Raw genomic sequence first — 19,036 nt, forward strand, 5'->3', positions numbered from 1 at the left:
GGGATATAAATGTAATAAAAATAAATAAAATAAAATAAAAATAAAATAAAATAAAGAGCTATATATTGTTGTAAAAGCTGTTGCCACTAGACTACAGAAACTAAAGCTATGATGTAACTGTCTAATAGAGCAAATGACGAAGCTTGTTCATTGAGACGTTGTTTAATCTCATTGTAACCTAGTGTAAATGGTGAAGCCTATTCATTGAGACGTTGTTTAATCTCATTGTAACCTACATTGTTTTTTTATTATTTTTTTATTATTATCACTTTACTTTAGTGTGTTTGGATAATGAGTCTTGACAATTGTTGAGACTAATTGGTGTTGTCATAGTCTGATCTACAGTAAGAGGGGAGGGGTGTTATGTACTGGGCTCTTGTGTAACACCACGTGGGTTGCTGGAGCAGCTAACGGCTCTCCAGCAACCCAGACTTTTAGTCTCCTGTGCTGCAATTGGCTATCTCCAGGCGGCAATGGTTGTTTCAAACCTATTGGCTGCCGCCTAGGGGCTAGACTATATATTGCGGCTAGTTGCAGACAATTCCCCAGTACAGTTCCAGCACGAAATAAACAATGAGTTATCCTATACTCAGCTTCGCGTCTTCATTCCTGCACCAAAGAACCCGCTATTTAACAAAAGGCTCACCAGGAAATATAAAAGTTGCAACCTTCTAGGCTTGAGGATAGTTCATTGACTTAAGGGGCCCTCAATAAATTAATGGAAATGTATTTAAAATACTTAGAAAGTAGCAGCCAAGGACAAAATGTCTGTGTGAGGCAGTGATCGGCTGCTGGAGGAGAGGGCGCTTGCCAGGCATGGCAGCCAAGAAGAACTAGGACCACAAGTAGAATGGAAGAAAGCACTGGAGGTTTGAAGAAAGCATCTGCTCTAAAGAGCTGAAAACTGCCCTGGTTGAAAACAAGTTTTGAACTGAAGGTGGACAATATGGGAGTAGGCCACATGGAGGATGTCCTCCTTTCCTGCCCTAGGGAAGTAGTTACTGGTCCATTCCAGTGGAGGGCCAAGCAGAAAGTATGGAACTGCCTCTCTCTTTGCTCTGCAGCTCTTGGCCAAAGGCGTCCTTTGCTTCTCTGTGTCATGTGACTGTTGCTGACAGGCAGCATTTCATTGAGAGGAAAGACAAGGGATCAACAGGGTAAAGTATATGGAATCTAAGCACCAATTTACTATGTTGTTTACTATAGTATTACTATGTACTGATTAGAATAGAGAAAACTAATATTAGGACCCTGTGAGAAAATACAAGCCAGGAAAATAACTCTAAGATGGAGCTGGCGTACTTTTAAGATGGTTAGGAGCAGTAGCAGCTGAGAAAGAGACCTGCTTATCGGCTGGAAAGGTATGGATTCCCAGCTCTTAGGCAACATCCAGCTGAGTTTCAGTCATCACGTCAGACTTTTCTGTAGAGACTACATAGAGCCTGCAAGAAAAAGCAAAAAAAGAGAAAAGATGGATTTTTTCTGAAGATGCTTGACAACAGATACATCATTTCTGATACATATACCTAATATTAAAGGACAACACTTGAGTGTCCCATCCATTCCTGTTGCTTGAGGGCTCCTCATTCTTCAAAGACCCACCTTAGGATCAGACCCTGGAGCCATTCAGCAGAGGTCACTGTGGCTGAGCTACATCTTACACCAAAAGTTCTCGCTGAAATCTCTCAACTGCAGAGTGAAGATGAGAGAGAATGTTCAGCGAGAGAAAGACTTTCAAAGGAAACAAGCTCAGAGGGAACTTCTCCATAGCTATTTCCCTTCTTATATTTTGTCTCCTTGGGCACTTTTCACAATCAACATCCAGAACAGAAACCCCCTTGAAGTGAAGAAAAAAAGAAGGAATATAAGAGTTTCCTTGTTTGTCTCTTGGGGATAGACTGCTTTTTTTCCCTTTTTGCCTCACACTCCTGCACATGTCCATTGCATGAAATCTCTAGTGCCTTTCAAATATTTCAGGCCACTTCTGAAAACCCCTACCTGGATTTCTTCAAGTTTTTCTTCTGCGGTGGCCTAAGAGCCTCCGGATGACAACAGGCTGATTTGCAGTTGATGACCTGGTAAATAATAGGGTTGTACATGGCAGCTGATTTTGCAAGCAAAGTAGGCACCACCGAAACTTTTATGGGAACCGAATCTCGTTTTCCAAAAGCTGACCATACTGATACAACTGCATATGGGATCCAAGCAATTAGAAATCCTGCACAGATCAACATTGCCACCTAGTGAGAAGAAGTGCATAACAGACGATAAGACAACCAGAATAAGAGAATAACAGAGTTGGAAGAGACCTTGGAGATCTTCTGGTCCAACCCCTTGCTCAAGCAAACCATGTCGATATAACAAAAAATATTTCAATTATCATATAGAAGTCACTGTATTCTTGGAGATTTTTCTCAATCAAGGGAGAAAATTACCACAGAATTAATGACTAAGTTTGTGAAAACCTATTTCCATTCGGCATAACAAAGAGGTGCATATGGCCTTTTAAAACCAGGGCAATCATTGGAAAACAAGAGGATGTATTCCTCTAGGACATATTCCCTCAGAGTTAAATCCTGTTTGATTCAGCAGGAAATATTCCTAAGCGCACATATGGCTTCAGCCTAAAAGATTATGAATGAAACAAGGCAGAGAAATAAATTCAATCAATGCAACGAGAATGAAACCACCTCAAATGAGATTAAAACTACAAGAGATGTTTGTGGTTTCTTATGTTGTTCTGGAAAGTGATGAAACAAAGGACTCACTGTTTTTCCTATCACATTTGTCCTGAATGGGAAAGAACAACATAAATCACTTTACCCATGCGTAGTTTATGTGGCCTATTTGAAGTTTGGGGTAGAGATGTGTTAAGAAATTATGCTTGCCATTTCTGGGAGCCTGGCCATCATATAAAAACATACCAATAGATACAATATAATGAAGAGTACAATATAATGATCTAGTTGACAGACTAGATCAGTTTCTAATTGGTGGTAGCAATTCATTTTAAAGATTTTTTTTCTAAAATAAAATGAGGAAGAATAAGAGAAATAATAGATTTTAACTGGGTAAGACTACAATCACTTGAAGATAATTAGGATTCTCTATCTGACTGGATTTTGTGTGTGTGTGTGTGTGTGTGTGTGTGTGGTGTGTGTGGGGGTGTAATTTGTCCTGAAATATTTGCTTCTGTATATACTAAAGGGCTATAAGATTTCCACTGAATTAGTGTTTGAAGAAGCTGGTAAGTTCAAAGAGAGCTATATCTAAAGCACAGGATCTGGTTAGTTGGCTTCTTAGTAAATCATCCAACTAAAGCTTAAAGTGGAATGAAAAATTGCCAATTTGAAATGCTCCAGTTCAGTGGTGGGATTCAAATATGTGAACAACCGTGTGTGGCTGCCACTTCCAGAAGTCCACTCTGGGCTGGGCAACAAAAAATTAGCTACCAGTTCTGCCAAAGTGGCTGAATCCCACCACCACTACTCCAGTTGAACAATAAATGTAATAAATGTTATTTTTAGATTAATATGTGAGAAACAGAACTAATGGGAGTAGACTTTCCTGTCACTTCCATGCTGGAGGCCTTCCTTCTCACTACAGAAAGTGCCTTTGACTCATTTTCAGGCATGCCTCCTCTGTCCTTGGCCTGGCCACGGACTGCCACAGCCACCAGCTTTCAGTGTAGCCTTTGAGCGATACTCTCGTGGGAAGAAGAGATGGGCAGCTGAGCTGCACTTTTAATTCAATTGTATTCAGTCCAAGTTCAGGAGACAATCTACGCTAATGCTTTATCCTAGTTCTATTTCTCTGCCTTCCAGTGGCGTAGCGTGGGTTGTCAGCACCCGGGGCAATTTGCGCCCCCTAACCCGGTGATGTCATGGCACCGCCGAAAAGACGCGCCCCACAGCGGCATAGACTTTCCAAGAAGAGTCGCGCGCATGCGGGATGCTTCCGGGTCCCTCTCGAGGGCGGCTGGGCGGGGCTCCGACCTGCAAGAGCCGCTGCATTCAAGCTCGCACGTGAGCCCCGCTAAATAAAGCCACGCATGCGCACGAAGCTAGGCCAGCCGGCCGGCGGGTCCGTCTTCGCTCGGCCAAGCCTGCCGGGGCGCCTGCGGGGCGCTTGCGGTTGGCCTGAGCCTGGGCGGAGAGTTGGGCGCTTCTATTTATTTTATTCAGTTTATGTGGCCGCCCATCTCACCTGCCGGACTCGTTTCGCTTTGCAAGAAAGAGCAGCTCGAGAGCAGAGCCAAGCCGACTCTGTGCAGCCCTTGGGGCTCCCTGAGCAGCTCAGTGCGAGCGCGCCCCCCCAGATGTTGCGCCCGGTGCGGCCGGCCCCCCTGCACCCCCCACGCTACGCCACTGCTGCCTTCTGGTTTATTTGTGCTGAATGTGATTCCCTCTGTACTTCTTCTTCTTCTTCCCCCTTAGATTACTTAAATAACTTGTATTTTGCACTTTCTTCCTTCGACGAAGTTGTGTGATACCTTTTACAGTATTTTAATTTTATTTTTCCAGGGAGAGAGGTTTGGGAATAATGTTTTGCCTTGTTTCTCCATTTTCTCTGTTACTCTCTGGAGGTTGGATAAGAGTCTCCCTGCCACCTCTGTCCTCCATCTCTTCTGTCTCCTCCTTCCCTGCTCCTGCTCTTTTGCCACCTTCTCCCTTCTGGGCTCTTTGGTGATCCTTGGGAAGATGGAGTGACAGAGGCTGCCTCTGAGCAGGGAGCAGGATGGCTACATCTCCTGCTAGGGGAGGATGGATGAGGCTGAAACAGGGAAAGGAAGGCAGGAAGGACTTTTGCCAGGAGCACCGAGGCTTCTAGAGTTTCTTTTCTGAATTCAGGGGAGGAGGAAGCCCGACCCTGTCTGAGCTGACTGGAGGGAAATGGCATGGCAGACAGGGAATTTGTGGTTTTTGTTTGTTTGGCAGTTGTGCTCCAATGTGTATTTATAGAGCTGTGTGCAATTCTCCTTCAACAGAATTCCTGAGAAAATGAAATATAAATATATTTATAACTGTTCTTAGGAGAGTTGGGAGCCAGTGCTGTATATTTCATGTTATGTCATTTTATTTTCTCTTTTCTTTTTATTTACTTGTCATTTTTCTTTAATTTTCTTTTACTTTCTTTTTTTAAAAAATGCTATTGATTTAATTCAGGTGTGATACCAAAACTATGCATATAGCCAGTGCTTTTTTTCTAAAAAAAAAAAAGGTGCTGGAACTCAGAGGTGCTGTCACTGGGAGCCGTGCCGGTGTCTTGCTACGGCGTTGCCACCCGTCCTTTGCACCCCTGCCCCTGCGGCTCAGAGCCACATGCCACGGGGATTCCCCTCCCCACAGCCGCTGTGTGGATTCCCCTCCCCACAGTTGCCATGCCGCAGCCCGTGCTGAGCCCCCACCTGGAGCTGCCCCGAACCCCGACCCAGAGCTGTGTTCCTTGTGGCAGTGGTCTCCGGTGCCAAACAGCCTCTTTCCAACCATATCCAGAAAACTTTGTAACAAACATTGGAATTCTCAAGGCCATGTTTGGTATTTCCCAGCAATCCGTTACTGGAAGGAAAAAGCAATCCCTGCTGCGTTACTGATCCCAGAGAAGCATTTGCGTGTATGCAGGTATCCTTAGGGTGCCATAGTTATGGATGAGAAATATTGGTTGAAGAGTTGGCATTTCTGGATGTAATACAGATATTTTGGACTTATTTTTGTTTCTTTGCATGTTTGATATTTTTAAAAAGGCATATGCTACTGACTACGCTTATGCACATATGTAACATCTTTTGCTAGGATACATGACCACTGCTTGTCCAGAATTTGAAAAGTGAGATTGTGACTAAACAAAATGTTAATGTACAGATAATACCACCAGAAATTATTTTAGCCTTTTTAATAAATGTTATTATTGATGTTAAGCTCACCATGGAAAACATCATATATTGTTATGTATATACTAGGTTAATTATTTAAAGACTGCAGTGCAACATAACTAGATTCTAAATAATCTATTTTTCAAAACACACAACACTCCAAACAGTAAAAGTAAAGTCCAAATTAAGAATATTTCATTCTTAAGAATTGTTTAATTTAAAGTGGTTTAGTTGTAATAGATGGTTATAGATTCAAAATAGTTTTCAAGACTGTACAAAAGATACTATTTTTTTCTAGCATCAGCTAACCTAGACATATTACATTGAGAAAAATGTTTCTCATTTCTTTCCTGTTACCTTTATTGATTTCATTGCAGAGATGTTAACATAGGAAATAGATTATTTTGTTATCTAATTTTACCTTCCAAAAGACAGAAGCAGATGAAAAATGTGAGGTTCTTTCCTGTTGGCTTTTTTGAATTAGCTGTTTTAGATTCTAAAAGTTTAGTTCCTAAAGAAGTAATCCTGTAAATAATTTTAATGTCCTCCTCTAGTGCAGGGTAGGCAACCTTGGCTCTTTTAATTTTATTAGATTTTATAACTCTATTTATTTAATTATTTAATTATTTATTTATTTATGACTCAAGGACTTCAACTCCCAGAATTCCTGAGCCAGCATGGCTCAGCTTGGAAACCTCTCTCTTTCCCCTCAGCGTGGCTGGCTCAGGATTGCTGGTGATGACCTATAAAGCCCTAAATGGCATGGGTCCGGATTATCTTAGGGAGCACCTGCTGCCAGCATCAATTTCCCATCGTCCTGTGCGCTCCCACAGGGAGGGCCTCCTTAGGGTACCGCCGGTCAGTGAGTGCCGGCGGGTGATCCCCAGGGGAAGGGCATTCTCTGTGGGCACGCCTGCCCTGTGGAACGATCTGCCTGTGGAACTCTGGACCACCCCGACCTTCTTTCGTTTCGCCGAGACCTAAAAACTTGGTTATTTGATTTATCTGGCCTGGACTGAGGGGTTTTAATTTTTAAACTTTTAAATTTTTAACCTTTGGGCTACTAATTGTTATTTAATCTTATTTTAATTCTATTTTAACTCTTATTTTGTCTTTTAACTTTGCCCTGTAAACCGCCCTGAGTCCTTCGGGAATAGGGCTGTATATAAAACTAATTAAATAAATAAATAAATAAATACTCCTAAAGCCAATAGAGGGAGCCTTTTTTTTGCAAAAAAAAGTGCCAGAACACCGTTCTGAGCATTCTATGAGAAAAAAAGCCCTGCATATAGCTATCAAACTTTTTAAAATGTAATTTCAAATAAAGACACACACACCATTTCACACTTCATCTCCTCTCTCACAATTATACACTATATGCTACTGTGTGATATTATATGGTGCTGTAAATGTGATGTATTTACACCACTGCAAATCAGCTTGGGGGAGATTTAGTATTATATCACCAGTAAAAGGTGATGGTGCATTGGGACTGAGGAGACTCTCAGGCTAATTTAATATTTTGCAATCAACTTTAGGGTTTAAAACACTTAAGAAGGAATCAACTGGTTTTCCCCAGAGAAAAACTCTGGCAGAAAAAAAACCACATCTCCAACTAATCTTCCTTTCAAAATTTAGTTTTAAGCCAGATTCTAGATGAAAAGGCACAGAAGCCTGACGTGAAAGGCTAGTGGCAGGCAGAGGAATGGAGGAATGGAGGAATTTTGCCAAGTTCAGTTTATTTTCCCACTTGTCCAAATTTCCCTTTATTTCTCACACGTGGTTTTTTGTTCATGCTGCTGAATTTTGTTCATGCCTCTTTATTCAGCCCATTCTTAAACAAATAAAATAAAATTAGGGATTGTATGGACTTACCTTAGTTAGCTTTATTTCCAGTTCATGGCTATTCTGAATCCTGCTGTCATAATGAGCTACATCCTTGCTGGATGACTTGACCTTTGCTATTATTTTAATATAGGAAAACACAATCACAGCAGTTGGGAATACAAGGCAGAAGAAAAAGATATTGAGAATGAATGCCTGCCCTGCCGATGAGCCTTGAGCCAGCCACCAGTCCAAGGTGCAGGAGGTGCCGAAGGGTTCAGGAGCATAGTTTCCCAAGCCAGCAAAGGGAATGGTGGCCCAGAAGGCAGCATAAGACCAGATAATGCCTAGGCAGATAAAAATATGGTGTCTCTTCAACCAGATTCCTAGGAGAGAAAATTGAAGCTGTAATTGATTTAAGTATGGGCATACAGGTGGTCCTCAACTTATGAACGGTTGCTTAATGGCAGTTTGAAGTTATGGAAGACCTTCTAAAGCTACTGACGACACAATCCCAAATTACAGCTGCTGCAGTGATCCCTGTGGTTGTTCGACCTGAGGGAGATCAGGGATGGGGGGTGAAATCATAAGGTGAGATGTTTTACTTAATGGCCATTGTGACATGTGACCATAATGGGTAGGCTCCATTATAGTCACATCTCAAGGACTACTGTACTACAGACACCCACATCTGTAATTGTGTCTGCACATGCATATATATGCAGACACACAGAACAGAAGAGAAGCAGTGAGTCAAAGAATCAACTCACCCAGGAATTCAAGGATGGGCAATTTGTAATTGGAATCTAAATGAAAAAGTAGTAATTAAGACCTGATAAATCACTCAAGTATGGACTATTTCAGAAATTATCTCACAGAGCTGACTAGGAACCCTGGAGTGCAAACCTCAACTCATCTAGAGAAAAGTTGTATATAATGTTCTACTTACCATAAGCTAAATAGCAGATTTTGAAATACCGATCCAGGCTGACTGCAGTCATGGTAATAAGGCTTCCAACTCCAAAAAAGAAGCCAGTCCATCCATACCAGCGGCAGCCACTCCAGCCAAAGATCCAACGGTGGGAGAAGAAGGCAATGATACTAAATGGCTTTCCTGTCACTTTAAAACGAAAGAACAAATGAGAGGTAGGTAAAGGTCCAAAAGAATAAAGAAAAATGAATGTAATCCCTTTCAAGCAAAATAAAAATTAAGAAAGAAAGGAGTCAAGTCAAGTCAAGTCAAGTCAAGTCAAGTCAAGTCAAGTCAAGGAAAGGAAAGGAAAGGAAAGGAAAGGAAAGGAAAGGAAAGGAAAGGAAAGGAAAGGAAAGGAAAGGAAAGGAAAGGAGGAGAGGAAAGGAGAAAGGAAAGGAGGAAAGGAAAGGAAAGGAAAGGGAAGGAGGAGAGGAGAGGAGAGGAGAGGAGAAGAAGTGGCAGGGAGAGGGAGAGGGGGAGGGGAAAGGGTACAGGGAGGGGGGAAGAAAGAAAGAAGGAAGGAAGAAAAGGAAGGAAGGAAGGAAAAGAGGGGGAGGGGAGGGCAAAGGGTACAGGGAGGGGAAGGAAGGAAGAAAGAACCTATTTCAGGTTCTTCCAATTAGTTTATCTCAATTCATAACTGAAAGGTGGGAAAATATTACTTTTGACCTTCACATATGCAAATTAAAGTAAAGCCTGTCTTACAAAGTAATGAATATTATGATAGATGACAGTGGAATGACAGATTTGCCTCAGCCAATGTTTTGCAGGCCATAAACTATCTATGGTTATTACTGATCTATTGAGTTCAACAATGCTACCTAAGTGTTGTTTCTTCTGAGATATATCTGACAGAGCCATGCTAGAATGCATGACACAACAGAAGTAAAACAATAACAACATGTTATATAGATTTGAATTCAACATTTGAAAATTCATTGGATTGGATCGGATCAGATCAGATTGAGATAAGCAACAATGAGCAAAACTGGTATTATTTCCACTCAAGGGTACTATTATCATCTTCTACCATATACCCTCAAACCTGCTCCTGAAAGCAGGGATTTCCAGAGCAAACAACTGGACTAATATGGAATATTATGAGGGAGGACAGCAATGGAAAATCTAATTCCATCAACAGAAGTGCTTTTGCTAAACACTGAACATACCTTTGCATAGATCTGTTTTTCCTTCATTTTTTCTTTTCCAATAATATTTCAGTAACATTTCAACACCTCTGTGCAAGGACTTTGCATGCTTCATAACTTTCAAGCTAATTCCTCATAGATCATTTAATATACAAAATGGAGGGACTACATATTTAATCATTTTTATTGAAATTAAAGAAGCTAAGGTTTTTCTTTTACTATATAAAGGTCATACATGACTACATGAATAAATTTGGTACTGGCTATACAAATAATTAGGGACGCGGTGGCTCAGTGGGTTAGGACGCTGAGCTTGTCGATCAGAAGGTCGGCAGTTTGGCAGGTCGAATCCCGAGTGCCGCGTAACAGAGTGAGCGCCTGTTACTCGTCCCAGCTTCTGCCAACCTAGCAGTTCGAAAGCACGTAAAAATGCAAGTAGAAAAATAGGGACCACTACGGTGGGAAGGTAACAGCGTTCCGTGCGCCTTTGGCGTCTAGTCATGCCGGCCACATGACCACGGAGACGTCCTCGGACAAGCGCTGGCTCTTTGGCTTTGAAACGGAGATGAGCACCAGCCCCTAGAGTCGGAAACGACTAGCATGCATGTGCGGGGGAACCTTTACCTTTATCTTTATACAAATAATTGAGTTTAGAAAATAATTGCTATAATTAACTATTTCTCTCACTTCCTTTTTTTTACTTTTTAAAAAAGAAATTATAAATAATTGCATGATCTGTTGTAGGGTTCTTTGAATTGCACAACTCAGAAGCCACAAAATTAAATGTACTTTTATTCCATTTTTAATTAAAAGCCATTAGTATAGTATGAATGAATTATAGAATGCAATGTTTATTTTACTGAATTTTTACTATTAAATTAGCAAAATATTCCAATGTTTTAATTGATCACATTTTATTTATCATTAATTTATTAAAAGTAAAGTTTTGTTGACTAAATGATCAATACATCTGAAGAAAGAATAAAGATAAATTTTATTGTACAGCATTATTTAGATTTTTAAAAATTATCATTCACATATTGTTATATTCTGTAACACCATTCCCCATTGTAGTGCCAGCTGTGTTAGACCATAGTTTCTAAAATTCCTAGCTAAGCCTTTACATCCATGATATCTGGAGGACACCAGATTGATGGAAACTGTTTGATATATAATGCACTCAACTGCAATATTGCCTTTACTAAATTCCAGATAATTATTTGAAATATGCCCTGTTTCAGTGATTATTTTCCATGCTGGTTGGTATTAATTATTTGTAAAGACAGAAATTAAAAAAAAAACATTGGTGGTGATGCCAAGAAGACATCACTATAGGCCTAGCTGCTTCTTACAGGGCTCCAAATTTTCATTTTCAATTAAGCTAAAGTGGAATTACCTGAAATCCCCAAGTCACAGACTGCTAGATTTATCGTCATGATCTCTGCTGGCTTGAGCTTCCGTTTCCGTTGTATAGCCATATAAATAACATATCCGTTGCCTAAAGTGGACAGGATCCCTACACAAAAGTAAAATACGACAGCAAGAGTGCCATCAGTGTGGACAGAGAAGACATCTTCCCAGAAATGAGTGTTCAGTTTCAAACATGGAGATCTTAAAAGAGATAAATAGGATTAAAAGATCTGAAGAACAAGAATTCTCTATGGCAAATCCAGTATCCTTTTTCTCCCTCTGAAAAGCTATATTTCTCTGTAACCAAAGTTTTGGAAGTAAAATATTGTATCACTCTCTTTCATGTATACCTCTCTGTATATTCATTTTCTTTCTCTCTCACACACAAAATAAAGGACGCATCTCTCTCTCTCTCTCTCTCTCTCTCTCTCTCTCTCTCTCTCTCTCTCTCTCTCTCTCTCTCTCTCTCTCTCTCTCTCTCTCTCTCTCTCTGTCTTTCTCCTCAGTATTCCAATGTAGGGAGGGAAATCACATTTTTAGTGGTAAAGATACAGTGACAAGAATCTGTCAGGGAAAGGTCACATTTTTTGAGGAGAAAGTAACCCTTTTAAAGTCTTCTAAAAAGCTTCCAATGGAACGTTTATTTAAAAGCATAACAGGTACCATCTTTTTGGAATTGCATCCAAAACACTACAAAGCCCTAACAACTACATTATTAAAGATAAACTTGCTTTTAAAATAAGCTCCATCTCTCCTCTTTTTCAAATCCTTGCTCATTTATAAGGTAGGCTACCCCAGCACGCAACTGCTGGCATAAATAATGTTCACATGTTCTTTGTTATATTTTATTTATAATTTTTGTACCTCTCCTTCCCTCCAGAAGTGGAATACTGTTAGTGTCAAAAATTATTCTCCCACTTGACTATTCTCCATTCCCATAAAATAGGCACATAAATAGTTTTAAAAAGGCAGGCAGTAAATTGAAGGAAAACAGCTTTATGGAGGGGAACAGATTTCTGAACTAAGGAAAGATGCATGATAATTATAGGGAAAGAGTAACAACTTTATCAAAGAAGCAAAATGCTTTTGAGCTCATGATCCCACAAGAATTTGTTTTTACTATGCTAAAATGAGCTCAGAGGAGAGAACTGTAGATCTGTACAACTTTTAAAACCTTATTTAGTTCAATTTCAAGGATGTCTGACTTCTTAATGATTCCAGGCTACTTAGAATTGAAAGAGAGAGATAGAAAAAAGATCAGTTGGAAAACTACACACAACTGAGAAAAAAAATACCTAAGAAACTGTGGGGACTTCACAACCATCCTCTTCCAAGGCTTCGGAGAACAACCATGTTTTTAATAATGTTCTGAATGATGGGAATTATTTGAAGCTCTAGGATGACATTCTAGAAGGCTGATGAGACATACTTTCTGGGTCTTGCAAAGTGAGCCTCTTTCATTGATAAGACTTGGAAAGCACCCACTCTGCCTGACCAGGCCCCGTGCCGCGAAGGTCTTTATAGAATTAGAATAGTTCCTAGAAGCTGAGCAGCTTCTAAGCAGAACAGCTCACAAAACAGTGCAACAGACTCATCGCTCCTCATGCCACTACATTGTGAACAGCCCTATACCATTCCAAAGAGTCTTCAAGGACAGCACCATGTAGAGTGCATTATAGTAATCCACTCTTAGCAAGTTATGACATACACTATCACAGTTCCTGATGCTTCTTGAGTAAAAATAAAATAAAAAAATCAATGTTTTACAATAGTTCTCCCAAAGGTGTTGTATTTTCTGCCTCTTTCTATAGGCTTTTTATAATATGGGTGTACACGTGTATCTATATATGCATGATACACATTAATTAGAAATTACATCGCATGTGGAGCAGATTTTCTTTTTTCCATGGAAGAAAAAAGAAATGTCCATGGAACCCCTGTTTAGATGGCAATGGAGAGGTTCCTTTCATGTTGAAGTTCCGGTAGTACTCGACTTACAACAATTTATTTAGTGGACTTCCGGATGGCAAGGCGTCGCCGGAGGCAGCCATTCTTCGGCTGTCAGCCTCGCGGCTCCGTAGAGCCGCCGAAAACAGCGCCGATCAGCTGTTTCGGCGGCTTGGAAGCCCCCTCCTCGGGAGAAGAGGAGGAGGTGAGTGCCCAGGTAGGGGTAGAGCTCTCCGGGGCCGCCAGAACTTAAAGTTTTGGCGGCTGAAGGATTGAGCCCCCCCCCCGAAGCCTGGGCATGCTCTGGACTGCGAGGCGCCTCTGCTCCTGTTCTGCTTTTTGGAGCAGAACAGGGCATTCGCAACCATCCCTGCTAGCAAGAAAGAACTCTGGAGAACGAGGACGCAGGCAGAGCGATACAGGAGATTTAGGTGAAGATGGTCTTTTGATTTTTAACTCAATGGACTTTGCTGAGCTTGTAAGTGGAACTGCGTAGCAAACAATAGTGGGTGAAAATGGCGGCTATATCTTCTAAAGTTTCTGCTCTGGTGCAGCAGTCTTCGTTGCAAGCTTTATTGCCCCCAGCACCCGTATTTGCATCAGCCTTTACAGTTAAAGATTTGCAGAATGTGCTACAAGAGACTATGGAAAAGCAATTGCAACAATTTGCTGAGATAATGGATAAAAAGTTGGAGGAGAAGTTAACAGAAAAACTAGTTAAGGTTATGGATGAAAAGATTACAGAGAAATTAACAGAAATGAGAGCAGATATTTTATCTGCATTTCAAGGCATGGCTATATGTATTGAGAATTTGGATGAAAGAGTGGAAGACCTCAGTCAAAATGATATTAGAATGGAAGCAAAAATGACAGAAACTGAAAATGTGGTAGAGAATATTGATTGTGATCTGACCTCGGTACAGTATTATCAGATGGAGTTTGCTTTAAGGATTAGAGGCTTAAAAGAAAATCCTAAAGAAAATTTGAAGAAAATGGTTTCTGAGGCTCTGGAAGGAGTGCTGGGGCGACCAGCAGATGAAATAATGGAAGATATAGATAAAATTTTCCGTGTTAATTCGTGGATTGCTAGACAAAGGAAATTACCCAGAGATGTGGTGGTTTATTTTACAAAGAGAGTGATCAGAAATGAAGTTATTCAAGCCTCCTACAACATTGAATTTGTAATTGCTGAGCAAAAAGTCTTGATTTTAAAAGAGATCCCTCCAAGAATTTTAAGAAAAAGGAAGGAATTTGCTTTTTTGACACAAGAATTGAGATGACGTGATATCAAGTTTAGATGGGAGATACCAGTGGGCATGGTGGTGACCTATGAAGGGACGAGGCATCGACTTACTACGGTGATTCAGGCACGTGATTTTTACAGTAATGTTTTAAAAGCAGCCCCCATACCACTTTTGGAATCTACAAAGAAGAAAGGTGAGAGAGAGTCTCAACGATATAGAAAGAATTTACAAGGTGCTGAAGGAATAATGCAGTCAGATGAGAAAGTTACAGGAGTGGATCAAATTTCAGTATCACTGGAGGAGGCCAGAAATTGGAAGAGGCGTGCTGCTTCAAGACGAATGAGCCAAGCCTGAAGATTGTTGCTGGGAATATATTTTTCACCCTTATAAAATAACTATGTGTTGTAATATTTTATGTTGTTTTAATTTTAAGATAATTATGAAAACTTAATTGGGAAGAATTGTAGTAGTGCTTACTGAAATTTTGTAGGTTATGATTTGCTATCTGGTTGGTATGTATGTTTATTGTGTGATAAGAAGGTGAATAATGTGTTCAAGGTATATACTTTGTGATATGTTTTGGTGCAAGTTTGGGAAAAATTATAGATGAAAGCTAACTTGTAATATTTTTATGGGCAATAATAAAACACGTAATAGAAAACATAAGAATGAGGTGACTATATAAAAAAAATTTAAGTTTGGAAAGTAATGTATGGTACTTGAAGCTGTATAATATATTAGGAGAAGGAAAGATTGCATAAACTTGGTTTTAGTATGGAAATTTAAAGCCCAGCTGGAAAGAAGAATAGTTTTTAATGATTGATGTAAAATTGTTTGCCTGTAATTGTTTTTATTGGGTATTTTTATTGACACTATTGTGGCGGATATCAAGTGGATGTTGAATTTAACTATGGTAGTAAGATTTTTAGTAAAGAGGTAGAACTACTGATTATAGAAGAATGGACTGTAAAGTTTTTAACATTGAGGATATGGTAAAGACTTTAGTGCACCTGAAAGACTATTTGCAATAGAGAGATACTACGGATTAAATATGAGACTAAAAAGTATTATTCAGCATTTGAATAATTATTGATGTGATATTTATACGTTTGGAGTTTATCTATATGAGTTAAAGTGCGATAGTTTTAATAGTCTAGGATTGTTTGCATAGGATAGATTATGATTGTTTGTATTTTTATACCCTGTATTTAGCTCTGGGAAGTCAGGGGGGGAGGGGAAAGGGAGGGAGGGGCTGGGGAGGGTTGGGGAGTGGGAAGGGGGTGGGAGGGGTTTTATTTTGATAAAATGTATTGTAAAACTTTTCAATAAAAAAACAATTTATTTAGTGACTTTTTGAAGTTTCAACAGCATTTTAAAAAGTGACCTATGACCATTTTTCACATTTATGACTGCTGCAGTATCCCCATGGCCAAGTGATCAAAATTTGCGCACTTCGCAACTGGCATGTATTTATGACAGTTGCATTGTCCCAGGGTCATATGATCACCATCTGTAACCTTCCCAGCTGGCCTCTAACAAGCAAAGTCAGTGGAGGAATCCAGATTCATTTAATGACCACACAACTCACTTAACAACTGCCTTGCTTAGCAAAAGAAATTTTGAGCTCAACTGTAGTCATAACCTGAGGACTACCTGTACAATAGAATAACTAGACATTCTGCATTGCTCCTTTTTGGAGCCTCTGCTTTGGCTGCTGGAATGTATTGGGGCTAGTTGGTGGGAAAAGTACATTGGAATCCAGCAAACATAATTTTTCCAAAAGCACAATCTTTCTTTCAGTCTGTCTCAGTGTTCTGCTTTTTTGAGAAATTCCTACCCTATGGATTCCACAGAAAGGAACATCCTTATAAAAAGCAGCAGGGTGAAAGAAAAAAAACCATGGCTTGCCAAATTTTCTTCTTTTTTTGAATGAAAGAGAGATGAGTAAAGATGTAGAAAAATTCTGCCATGAGCTCCTCTGAAAGCTTTGCTCCTAGAAGAATCTATCGCAGGATAAATGCTTGCTAACAAGCCAAATTTGATTAAATTTACCCTCTCCCTAAAAACATCCCTAGACTTGGAGTTATGTGAGGAAGATGGAATTCATTCTCTCTCTCTCTCTCTCTCTCTCTCTCTCTCTCTCTCTCTCTCTCTCTCTCTCTCTCTCTCTCTCTCTCTCTCTCTCTCTCTCTCTCTGTGTGTGTGTGTGTGTGTGTGTGTGTCTTTAGCCTTAAAAAACCTTGACATATTTGCCTCAGCCCCAAACAATTGGTAGCAAGATTTCTAATTTTGGCCAATAGTTTCTAAGAGGATGAAATAATCCAATATGACACACCACAGAACTCTTTTAAAAGACAATTCTATCCTCCTTGTACAATTCAAACAGTACTGCTTTATGGGTTATGGTGTACAAGGAATCTAACAAACAATACTGTATAAAATTCAAAATTAAATCAACAGTAGTAGAGTCTTATCACAAAACAGATCAACATACATTTCAACATCTCCTACCAGAACAATAGATAAAACAGAACAATTTTACCTATTATTAATAAATAAATTCCAGCTATTATGTCAGCTTCCTTTGAGAGTTTTGATACAAAAGGGTCTCCATCTGGCTGGTAATGAGGAAGATTAATATCTTGGGATGAAGCATTTTGCCTTGAATACATTCCAGTCATATTGAAACTGATATCAGAGAAATAAAAGGCTACTGAATCACATTTATCTAAACAGGAAAAGAGAAAACAACAAATGAATCAAATAATGTAGAATATTGGAATAAAGTAAAAAAAATCTGGCTCAGCCATGCTTCCATTATGATTTTATAATGCATGGAAAGTATTATCATTTTAGTTTATGGTCATGAATCTACGATTCACCTCTGCATTACAGCAAAGAGACTATTTGCATTTAAAAATTGGATGTAGATTACTAATTAAACATTACATGTTATACTGAAAGTCCCTGCTTCCACACATTACCTTTACACCATATTATATTCCTATGTTTGCTGATAATATGATACCAAGAAAATTTTTGACACATTAACTTTAAAATAATAATAAAAAAGATTTAAATTAGCACATCTGAGGTATACCTATGAGTTTGGGGGACTAAAAATTGGGCATTACTATTACTGTAGTGTAACATTAAGTAAAAACCAATAACAAAACCATAAGCCCCTCTCCATACAGTCTACATTGATGATGGATGGACACAACTCTGGACAATACTGCAAAGGGAGGAGGTATGGAAAAGGCATTCTTGCTGAACAGTGGATATGAGGAAGACAAGGGGGTCTTTTTAATGTGCCCAGTTTTTGTTGATACTTAGATATTTAAAATATTTAGAAATTGCTATCATATTTCAAGAACTATTGTTAATATTGCTAATATTGCTTATTTTCCTGGTCTGAACTGGATCCAACAATTAATATGTATTTAGCAATTTTCAATATTTCCACACGTGATTTACTTTTAGTCCTACCTGTTAAATTCTGTACCAAACTGAATTCTGGAGTAATACATGTTAGCAAGTTTGTAAAAAATCTTCATTCAATGAAGAATTCATATAACAAGCTGTATATTCCTCAAATAATAAGGCTTAAAAAGAATTCAGCCACACAGCAGCCAACATCCATATATACTTTCCCAGAAACTCCATGTATTTATAATCTTTCAACATTTTCTTAATGATAAAAGCAAAAATCTAAATGTACCTTAGATCTTTTGCTCTGCACGACACTTTCCAACTACACTCTACTCCTGATCTTCAGGTTAGAATTAATTCTTCCAGTCTTGATTATATCCAGGAAAGAATTCTTTGCCATTGGATGTGCTGACAGGTCCAGCAGTTGAAATACCTGATCTTAAGTCTTCTTCAGATACATCCTGCCGTTTTCACTCTGCTTATTGCCTCATCCCTCTCCCTCATTCTCTACTTCTTCTGGAGTTGCTTGAGATCCTGGTAGTTGACTTATGGAGCTGCTTACCTCTGAGAGCAGCTGAAAACCAGATCTGCCAGATCTCCGAAGAACCAATTACATCTTCCAGAAAGGACAGTAGGAGTGCACCTGCTGGGCATCAAGCACATTCAGGCAAGATCAACTACAGTTTGCCAGCTACAAGTCCTTTTATAAAGGTTGAATGTATAGCTTTCAAAAAAAAATCAATGGTACATTAGTTTTATAGAATATAAAACTCCATATATAAAGACCAGTGGCCACTTGTGCAGCTAGCTTCTAATCATCTGAATGACTGAGGCAACTTCAGCAAAACTACATGGCTGTTAAATCACATCCAAATGCCAGTTTAATCCATCATCTGCTTGGAATATTAACTTTTATTTCCCAGGGATGAAATTACTATTCCCACAGGAACGTACTAGCAATTGGCGCGCAAAGGTTCTGGTCAGAGATGAAAAAGGCTAAATGCTTGTAGCGGATGAATGAATCTTCTCAACTTTTAAAGCCAGAGGCAATGCTTAGAAGCAGCACGATACAGTATTAGACGCTGATTTGCAGGAGGAAGATCTTGCCTTCTTTGGGATTTTCTGGGCCTCACTGGAAACATATTGCGAAATGCTAGTGGTTTCCCAGGCCTCGGAATGGTGGATG

The 19,036-nt window shown here is 39.4% G+C and overlaps 1 protein-coding gene across 1 annotated transcript; it reads right to left on the reverse strand.

Moving 5' to 3' along the window:
• Positions 1-1,378: 1,378 nt before the first annotated feature.
• Positions 1,379-18,202, reverse strand: OPN5 (opsin 5; the record flags this gene model as incomplete). Its single annotated transcript, XM_081326854.1, has 7 exons — positions 18,140-18,202; positions 16,961-17,146; positions 11,214-11,333; positions 8,646-8,816; positions 7,748-8,082; positions 1,999-2,240; positions 1,379-1,442 (listed from the first exon to the last, which is right to left on the reverse strand). Exons 2-7 carry the CDS (start codon positions 17,097-17,099, stop codon positions 1,379-1,381), a joined length of 1,071 nt encoding a protein of 356 aa, XP_081182980.1. The 5' UTR covers positions 17,100-17,146; positions 18,140-18,202.
• Between the last annotated feature and the right edge of the window lie 834 nt (positions 18,203-19,036).

This window comes from Vipera berus, assembly GCF_964194415.1.
Source record: "Vipera berus genome assembly, chromosome: 1".
Classification (NCBI taxonomy): Eukaryota; Metazoa; Chordata; class Lepidosauria; order Squamata; family Viperidae; genus Vipera; species Vipera berus.